General features: G+C 40.2%; 1 protein-coding gene across 3 annotated transcripts in view; it reads right to left on the bottom strand.

Annotated features, from left to right (window-relative positions):
- Positions 1 to 2,514: 2,514 nt before the first annotated feature.
- The window catches only part of TLR8 (toll like receptor 8), a 17,091-nt gene continuing 8,961 nt past the window's right edge, over positions 2,515 to 10,644 (bottom strand). For 2 of the 3 annotated variants that reach the window (XM_017508810.1, XM_017508811.2), the window contains one exon: positions 2,515 to 6,642. In XM_017508810.1, the coding sequence (XP_017364299.1) occupies positions 3,520 to 6,642 (3,123 nt within the window). In that variant the 3' untranslated portion in view covers positions 2,515 to 3,519. The remainder of the gene's footprint in view (positions 6,643 to 10,644) is intronic. The other variant, XM_017508812.2, reaches the window with a different exon arrangement.

The raw sequence follows: 10,644 nt of genomic DNA, 5'->3' as shown, positions 1-10,644 counted from the left end.
TCTTCAATATAATGACTTCGTTTCTTTTGGGTATATACCCAGCAGTGGGATTGCTGGGTCATACGGTAGCTTGATTTTTAGTTTTTTGAGGAACCTCCAAACTGTTCGCCGTAGTGGTTTACTAATTTACATTCCCACCAACAGTGTATGGAGATTCTCAATAAAATGACTTTTACGCCAAAGATTAGCTTAGGAGAAGTATACGCTCCTGACTTTAAGAGTATCACTTTGCTTTTGGGGCAGAAAGCAGGGGCTTTTAAAAGGAGGGTTGGCATGAATGGCATGCAGGGAAGAGAGTAGCAGGTGAGGTGACTTGCTTTTGGGTCTTATGTACCAGATGGTTGAGGGTGCCATCACGGGCAGAACTAGATTGTAAAGTGACCATTGTCTCAAGATATCCTCCAGGTAGGGGAGAGTTTTGTTGTGGGCATGCTTTAGGTTGTAAATTGACTGCTGTCTCTTGAGGCAGTCTCCTGGTGGGTGAAATTTTTGACTCTGGAGCTTCTAAGTAAGCGCATAGATAAGCTTGCTCTGTAGGGAGTGTCTAGTGAAGGGAAGGTAAAGGTTATAATTGCATTTTTAAAGAGCTAAGTAGGGAGTGGGGAAAAGGAGAAAAGAGAAAAGAAGAAAAAAATTTAAAAGATAACTCATTTTCTTTCTCTTAGAAAAACAGAGGTGCTTGGTTGTATAATGATAGCTAAACTGTTAATGACTTAAGTATTGGCTCCATTAACACAAGAACAGAAAACCAAACATTGAATGTTATCACTCATAAGTGGGTGTTGAACAATGAGAACACATGGACACAGAGAGGGGAACATCAGACACTGGGGCCTGGGGGGTGAGGGGCTAGGGGAGGAATAGCAGGGGGTGGGGGGATTGGGGAGGGATAACATTAGGAGAAATACCTAATGTAGATGATGGGGCAATGGATGCAGCAAACCACCACGATGGCACATGTATATCTATGTAACAAACTTGCATGATCTGCACATGTACCCCAGAACTTAAATAAATAAGAAATGAAGAATGTATGAATGGTTTCAAGAACTGTGGCAGTACCAGGAGGAGCATGGAGGCTTCGGGGGCCTCTGGAGAGTCCTTCGCACATACAGAGGCTGACTGCTATGACACAGCTGCCACTTTCCAAAGCCCATTCTTCCTTCCCCTCTTTCACTCCATGAAAACATGCTCCCCTGACGCCTGCTCTTGAGAAAAATGCAGAGGAGAAGACCTGCCACCAGTGATCCAAGGACTCCCCATAGGTACATTTTGACACAGTGCCAACTGGTGCACATAGTAGGTGCTTATTCAATTTTTGTTGCTTGAACAATGTAGAATATCTGAATATGAATGACCTGCATCAAAAGAATGGAGATTTTTTTTCTGAGTGAGAGTCTCCACTTGACAGGAAAAGGTCCAGGGAGTGTGGAGGAGGATCTATCGGGGTCTGACTCCCAGGTAGCTGATAAAACTCGATCCTTACAGATTCCTCCTCCATAGAAAGTCTCTACCTTTCTTCTAACTAAGGTGCCTTTTGCTGAGAACAGTGGGAAGCATGTGGTTCAACTGGTAGTTTTACAATAAAGGTAAATTTTAATGCAAGGATTATAAGTGTGAGATACCACACCCATCTGATCTTGCTTTTAGATATTTGTGCCTATACTGCTACAAGCACAAGCATAAACGTCTTCATATAAACTCATCATGGTCACAAAACAGGATGCAATGTGACAAAACTAAATTGTCCTTGGCAAACTTGCACTGCTTTCCACTTTTGTCCATGTCGAATAGCACTATGACACATTGTTTTGGGCAGTTTCTTAGAAGCACATATTAAAGGTAACTCATGCTATAAGATTTAACTAAAAAGGAAGGATAGTAGATTGGAGGCTTTTCCTCTTTTCCTTCTGCAGGGACTTCATTTTCTTATGCTTGGATAATTTCTAGTTATTCTTAAGTAAATGTCATCAGATATCTCAAGATTCATACCCATACTGGATAGAGGATGCTGTGGACTGATGGAGAGGACAATGGGGACAGTAGGAGTGGAAAGCGTTGCCAAAGGTGTTTCATTTGGGGGAATTGAATGAAGGCTACCAACAGCCAGGCATTCTGCCTTTATGTCTTATATGGAGGGAATCAAGATAGAATTTCTCTATTTATGGAGTATTATATACTTTAAAATTAATGTTCTTATGACGGAAATGTACTTGAGGTATTAGGTATGTTAACTAGCTTGATTTAATTATTCCACATTGTATATACAATTTATGACATTACTTTGTAACCCATAAATTTATGTAATTATAAATTGTCAATTTACAATAAAAAATTTATTGCATCTTTTTAGAAAAAAAAAAGAATCTTAATGTAAAAGCTTCATGAAAATTGCTTCCCCTTTGATTTCTACCAAATACTTTTTTCAAGAGTTCTCAAAAAATTTAGCATATATGGTAATTTCTTTTATATTAAAGACCAATTTCTCTACCATATATTTATCAGACACTCCTCTTGTGAAATGAAACATTTTTATTTGTTCATTTTAAGATTTACAGCAATGGTAATTAACAAAATACACCAAAAGCTTTGAATTTAGCTGCATAACTTAAAAAAAATGTTTAAGAAGTAAAAGACGCTTCAAAAACTATCCATCTCAGTTCTTAAATGGCATCTAAACCTGAGAAGTCAAATATTACAGCAAATATTTGTAAAAGCAACTGTAAATAAAACCAAATGCAACCACAGCATAATATTACCATGTAGTCATAGATATATGATAAATCTGAACGGCAGCTTAATATTAGGACCATTAGTCACAGTGGCAGAAGTTCTCAGATATTGAAAAGAAGGTGTATTAGGTCAACTACTAAGATGGTCCACAGTGATCCCTGCCTCCTGATATTCACCATCTATGACCAAGATAGCAGGCCATCCCAGGACGGCAGTCAAGGGAGAATAGTTTTTGACCAACTGAGGCAATCGCAGCTCACCATCTTGGTCTTCCGTTGTTTTCCCTGGACTGAGGTGGTCACTCCCGTGGAGCTGGTCAGACCTGTGGTTTACTTCTAACAAATAGAATATAGCCAAAGTGATGGGATATCACTTTCCTGATTAGATTATAAAAGATTGTGACTTCATCTTACAAGCAACCTCTCTTTTTTGCTAGCTCTGAAGAAGCAAGCTGCCTTGTGGGAGAGGCTCACATGGCTCACATGAGTATAGCCTTTGGCCAATAGCCCAGGAGGAATTGAATCCAGAAAACAACCACATGGGTGTGATCCCAGAGATGCCGGTGCCTCTGGTGGACACCTACATTGCAGCCTCTGAAACACCCTGAGCAGAGGACCCAGTTATGCTGTGCCTGGACTCCTGACCCTCAAAAACTCTGGGCTAGCAAATGTGTTGTTTTAAACCACTAAGTTTTGGGGTAATTTGTTACATAGCAATAGATGATTAAGACAGAAATGTCGTTCTTTTGTATCTTTATTATGGGGCAAAACCAGGACTTAACGTCAGTTAGTATTGCTTGATGGAATCAACATACATATTGTTATACCGTGAATCATTTTCAGTTAAGACCACATTTCTCAGAGTTTGCCAAAACAAGCCTTCTGCCTTTGGGTTGTCAGGCCACTGGAGGATGGAGCTCTTACAGATCCGCTGCCGGAGCCTCAAATACTGAGAATGCTGTAACACTGGCTCCAGCAGGATAAATATAATCACATCCATGTTCTCATCCATTAGCCTCTGCAAAGCCAAGTAAAACGCAGTTTTAAAATTCCAGCTTTTTGCATATTTTTTTGTTAAAACAAATACCGTTTTCTTGCTTTGATTGATGCTCTGCATGAGGTTGTCGATGATGGCCAGTCCTGGGTCCCAATCCCTCTCCTCTAGACAAAGGAGAACGTTTTTGTCTTGACTCTCTTCCAGGTGGTAGCGCAGCTCGTTTATCACCCAGTCAGTAACAGAGGCATCTTTGGTGTCATAAGAAATGTAAGCATCATAGAAAGTTTGGGATGTGGAAAGAGACCTGTAGCCTTTTACCTTAGCTAAACACACATTATAGATAAACCAAACATCCCAGTAAAATAAATGGTGAGCCAGGGCAGCCAACATAACCATGGTGGTTATAAAGAAGGTGAAGAAAAATAATATCACTGCAGTGACATCTGAAACACAAGTTGTTAGCTCCAGATTCACAATACTCTTCCCTTTTTGATCTCCAGGACTGGCACAAATGACATCTACCAGTCTGGGAATTGTGACATTCAGATGTTCATCCATCCATCTTCGGAAATCTCCTATGTCACAGGTGCATTCAAAGGGGTTTCCGTGTAGTTCCAAAATAGATAAATTGGTGGTGGTCTTAGTTTCAAGTGCAGATTGGTTGATCATTTTTAGCACGTTGTAACTTAAATCGATGTGTGCCAGACTACTGACTTCAGAAAGAAAGCCAGAGGGCAGGTAGGAAATCTTGTTATAACTCAGCAGCAGTGTCTGAAGGGAAGATGTAAAATCAGATAGGCTATCAGTTAAAAAGAATAATTTGTTTCTATGTAAGTCAAGCAACTTGAGATAAGGAAACTGCTGGAGTAATGTCCAGTTAAAAAACTCTAATATATTATTATTTATATGTAATTCGGTGAGACTTGCTGGCAAATTAAGGAATGCTTCATTTGGGATATGCTTGAGCCTATTATAGGATAAATCAAGCCGTGTCAGATTTGTGAGACCTTTGAAAATGGAGATATACCTGTTATCATCACCATTCCACAAAATGTCAAGGCGATTGTCACTGAAAACTAATTCTACCAGGGACTTGCTTTCCAGATTGTACTTATCTGTTAAAGTATAAATGTTATTGTGGCTCAAGTTTAAAACTTTCAGATTTGTAAAATTTTGAATGAATTCTAGATGATGGGTTACCCCTGCTATTCGGAAATAGTGTGAATTATAACTGAGATCTAGAACTTCCAAGTCAGACAGTTCAGTAAGAGCGCTAGCATTATCGAAGTCTAGTCTATTGTTTGTCAAATCCAAATACTTGATGTGAGGCACGGCTGAAAATTCGGTTCCACTTAACACTTGAGCATTGCTATTTGCAGACAGATTTAAACAGGCAATGTCAGGAAGATTTTCAAATTGCTTTGGCCCAATGAAGAAAATAGAGTTGAGGCTTAAATCTAAGGCTTTGCCATAAGCAGTACATTGTGGCTTTATTAAAGGTCGGGTGAAATGATAAAAATTCGAATGTGGGTCAAACTCCAAATCTGTTGAGCGTCGTTTCAGGATATGACGTTGAAAAGAGGAACTATTTGCATAACTCTGCCTGGTATCTTTTACCAATGGTGATATTCTGTTTTCTGACAAGTAAATTATTTCCAGTTTGGGGAAATTTTTGAAAAGGGTGAAATCGATTTGCTTAATAAAATTAATACCCAAGTTGATAGTTGATAAATTTTGAAGCTCCATCAGGGGCTGGAAATCTTCTTTTCTGAGGTCCTGGAACACATAACCTCTTAAATGCAATGCCCGTAAAGACAAAAGTTTAGAGAAGTTTTTGGAAATATTAATGTGCTGTGGATAACTCCCCTTTTCATAGTTAAAAGACAAGTCAAGTATTTCTAAGCGAGGCAGCATCGTTAAAAACGCCCCGGAGGCTATTTCTTTCATTAAATAGTTGAATTCAAGATCCAGCACCCTCAGATAAGGCATATTTTTAAACCAGGCAGCATCAATCTTCCTGAGGGAAGTGCTAGACAGGTTTAGGTATCGAAGTTGGGTCAAGTTTTGAAAAGCAAAACTATGTATATTAATTGAAGCGTCCCCATGACAAGGTACGCATGGAAATGGGGCATTGAAGCACCTCGGACAGTTCCCGCTTAAATCTAGTAATGTCAAACTTGTCAGTCCCTTGAAATCTTCTTCACTAATGTTTTTGATCTGGGTGTTGCTTAAATAAAGTTTGCGTAGAGAGCTTGGCAGTTTGGGTGGCACACGGAAAAGACAATTGAAAGATAGTGATAGCACCTGCAAATTTGTCAGCGTTTCAAATACTCCATCTTCTATATTAGTTTTATTACAAACTTTGTTAAAATAGCAGTTCCAAGCCAAATAGAGACTTTCCAAGTGTATAAGTCTCGAAATGCCCTCTTTGGTTATGTTGTATATATTGTTTTGAATTAGACTAAGTTCTGTCAAAGACTCTGGCAAACCAGAGGGTATTTCGGGTAATTGGTTGTCTTCAAGCAGTAACTCCCTTAGGTTTTTTAGGTTGAGGAATGCCCCATCTGTAATATTCAAGACATTCGACTGTATACCAGGATTTCTGTCCTGGTGCTGTACATCGAGGTTGTGGTTTAGATTTATTTTAGTGAGGTTTTGCAGCCCTTGAAATGATTCATTCGTTATGTGTGTGATGAAATTATCAGACAGATCTAGTTCTGTCACATATTTGCCCACCGTTTGGGGAACTTCACGTAGTCGACGATTTCTGCACTCTGCAATAACAGAGCCATTTTGCTTTTTCTCATCACAAGGATAGCTTCTAGAATAATTTTCTTCAGCGAATAACTCATAGGAACCAGATATTAGCAGGAAAAGGCAGATCAGCATTGATGACTGAAGGAACATGTTTTCCTAAGGAAAATAAAAAATGGAAGCACAATATTAGTGGAGCAGTATTTGACAGGTGTTTTGTAAATAAATTAGCAGTGCTACACAATACTTGTATGAGTTGTCAAGTGTGCGTTTGCTTAACAATTACACAAATTGCATCAGATTAGGTCCAGAATGATTTTCCTTTTTACCATGTTCACCTTCATGGTGCTAAAAGAAGTTGAAGATGGGCTGGGTGTGGTGACTCACGCCTATGTTATAAAAGATTTTTATGTGGACGTTGATTATTCTGAGGCTCAATAATTATTGCCCATTTGTAACAGCCAAGGAAAAGCCAGCTCCTTTTGAGATGGAAATTGAAGTGGAGCAGAACTCCCAGTCTGGTTCAGTTGATTGTAGTTGTTTTCAAATGCAACACTATGGTGATGTTGCTGCTTAATGTTTAACTTGCTTAATGTTTAACAAGGCTCTAATATACCTGGTGTGGTAGGCAGAATTTTAAGATGGCCCTATGAATTTTGCCCTGGGTATTACTGCTGTGATGGCATTTTATTATATGGGATATGGGAATTTATCTGGATGGACTTAATCTAATCACACGAGCCTTTGAAAGCAGAACATTTTTTTCTGGTTATCAGCAGAAGGAAAAGTCAGAGGGGTAGGATGTATGACAAAATTGTGTACACTATTTCTGGCTTGAAGATGTAGGGGCCCCACAACAAGGAATGCAGGCAGCCTGTGGAAGCTAAGAGTGGCTCTCTGCAGGCAGCTAGCAAGGAAATGGGGTTTGTGCGGCGGCGGTGTTGGTGGAGTGGTGAGTCAAACAACAACCGCAAGGAACTGAAATCACTTGACAATCCGGATGAACCTGGAAACAAATGTTTACTCAGAGTCTCCAGATGAGAGCCCAGCTTGACTTTATGAGACCTGGAGTGGAGAACTCAGGTCAACCTGCCCAGATTCTGACTTACGGAAATTTAGGCCAGTCAATGGGTGTTGTTTGAAGCCCCTACATTTGGAAGAGATTTGTTCTACAGTAATAGAAATCTAATATATCTAGATGCTATGGATTCTTAGATGATTTATGGCTTGAAAACATGGAGCTCCTACAGAGGCAGCCATGGTTCTCCAGGCTTCCCATCTGCACTGGAATACATAGGTATAACAAAGGAAGGGGCAATGGGGCACAGACAGGCAAGGCAGTTTGGGGGAGATACCACAGGCAGTGCTGTATTTGCTCAGGCACCTGAGCAGATCTGAACCTGTGTGATTTCCAAGTCTCAACGTTGCTAGATTTCAAAGTCACTTCCAGACTCATCCCTGCCTTTATTAGCTAGTGGGTGGCCAGGGGAGTCTGTTTGATTACTCTCACGATATATGAATTGGCTCCCAGTCTCATGGGGAAAACAGATATGACTTAAACACAACATTACAAGGTTTCCACTGTGATTTAAAAAAAAAAGAAGTGCATGACACTGTAAGAGCCTAACAAGAGGTGAATTTGGCCTAGTGGTAGAAACTAGAGAAGATTTCCATAAAGAAGTGAATCCTAGGCTGAGACGGGTGGATCACCTGAGGTCAGGAGTTCAAGACCAGCCTGACCAACATGGAGAAACCCCATCTCTACTAAAAATACAAAATTAGCCAGGTGTGGTGACACATGCCTGTAATCCCAGTTTCTTGGGAGGCTGAGACAGGAGAATCGCTTGAACCTGGGAAGTGGAGGTTTCAGTGAGCCGAGATTGTGCCACTGCACTCCAGCCTGGGCAACAAGAGTGAAACTCCATCTCAAAAAAAAAAAAAGAAGTAAAACCTGAACTGCAATTCGAAAGTTGAGTAGGCATGTGGAAGGCATAACCAAGATGTCAACGGAATTTTTCAGGAAAAGGAAGTGGCATGTGCGAAGGCCCTGTGTCTATTCCAGTGACTTTCCCAGGCTGTGCCTCCAGAGAAGCCCTGAGACAAGGAATTCAGAGAGATGTGGTGTGGGCCTGAGAACAGGCACATCAGCTTTCGTGTTTGCCACAGTAGGACTGCTTGCCACGGTAGGGCCTAGAGGACTGGAATGGCACAGAGGAAGTGGCTAATGGAGATGTCATTGAGGTTCTCATTATCGTCATGTCACCACATTGAGTGGACATTTTTCAGTCTTCATCTTACTGAGCACGTAATTTTAAGAGACTGAGAGAAAGCAAGGGACTTCAGACCAGAGTGGGCCAGGTGCAGTGGCTCACGCCTTAATCCCAGCAGTTTGGGAAGCTGAGGCAGGTGGATCACTGGAGCTCAGGAGTTCAAGACCAGCCTGGGCCATGTGGTGAGATCCTGTCTTTACAAAAAATATAAAAATAGATAGCGGGGCGTGGTGGCACATGCCTATGGTCCCGGCTATTCAGGAGGCTGAGGCTGGAGGATTCCCTGAGCCTGAGAGGTGGAGGCTGCAGTGAGCTATGATCGCACCACTGCACTCTAGCCTGGGGGACAGAGACCACTCTTCTCAAAAAAGGAAAAAAAGACCAGAGTGGGTGTTTAAAAATATTAATTAAATTGACAACGAAAAATTGTATGCATTTACGATGTACAACATGGTGTTTTGAAATATGTATAGTTGTAGAATGACTCAGTCAAGCTAATTCACATATGCATCACCTCATACATTTACCATTTTTTGATGGTAAGAACACTTTAAATGGAGTCTTTTAGTGATTTTCAAGTGTATAATATGTTGTTATTAACTATAGTCACCATATTGCACAATGGAGCTCTACAATAGAACTTTTCCCTCCTGCCTAACTGAAATGTTGTGTCCTATGACCAACCTCTCCCCAATCCCCCTACACCCCCAAGAGTGGATTTTGATCTTCATCTGAGAAGTGACGTGAGGCTTTGAAGGTTTTAAGCATGGTGGCACCATGCTTAGATCGATTCTGCAGTGGTACCTGGCAAGAGGGCACAGAACTTCACTCATGAGATGATGGGAGTTTGAACTAAGGTGGTGGCAATAGAGATAGAAAAAAATGCATTCAAGAGATATTTAGGAAGTACATTTGAGAGACGTAGCAATGGACGAATAAAGGGAGGTAGAGGTTGCGAGGGAGAGGGATGCAATCAGAGTGACTTCTAGGTTCCTGGTCTGTGCACCTGGATGGATGGATGTCATTCACTGAGAAGGAAGATTGTTTGGGGTGAGAGCTGTCATTAATTAAATTTGACAGGTTGCTTTTGAGTTGTGTTTGTGATATTCAAGTAGAGATGTCCAGTCGGCAGTTGAGTGTGTGGTCTGAAGCTCAGAGGAGCGTTCTGAAAGAGGAATGAATTTGGGAGTCATGACAATTGAAGCCATGGGTGTGAATTCAGGGTAGTGTAAGGCATAAAGGATCTTCCATGCTTCCGTTTTATGAAAAATTTTCTCCTTTTTTTTCTAGTAATTTTTTATGATTTCATTTTCTTATCCCACTGGAATTGTTTAGGTATAAAATGTGAGGTTGAGACCCACATTATTTTTTTCTTTTTTTAGGTTTTGTCAATTTATTTCACAAAAGAGCGTAGTTCAAGCCTTTACCATTTAATAACAAAAACAGTCTGTACAGAAAACCCAAAGGCAACCACATAGCACATGTAAAATGTGCAAATATATTTTAAAGTATAAGTTATTCTATAGCATTTGCAAGATAGAATTTCATAGTAATTAAGGAATCTACTTCATTCTAACTGAAGTCTTTTGCATGTATAGCCAATGCAAATCTACAAGGCACAACTTAGCATTGATGCTATAGTGTGAAACACACATCCTTGGATTATTTATTTGAAGATATTAAAATAATATGTTTATTATTTTTTAATGAGTCAAGAGCTCATTTCTAAAGCTTCATAAAGCATTACACTGATAACATGTGTGGTCAGGACAAGCTATTCCCTGAACTTAAAAGGTGAAAGACAAGACCCTATGTTGTTACCCTGTATTAAAAATGGAAATATACATATATGTATACAGACACCCCATATCACAGACAAGAAACTTCCCAT

The sequence above is a fragment of the Cebus imitator genome, unplaced genomic scaffold, assembly GCF_001604975.1.
Source record: "Cebus imitator isolate Cc_AM_T3 unplaced genomic scaffold, Cebus_imitator-1.0 Scaffold401, whole genome shotgun sequence".
Classification (NCBI taxonomy): Eukaryota; Metazoa; Chordata; class Mammalia; order Primates; family Cebidae; genus Cebus; species Cebus imitator.
The sequence above is the reverse complement of the archived record's forward strand: the minus strand, read 5'-3'. Positions and strand labels throughout refer to the sequence as shown.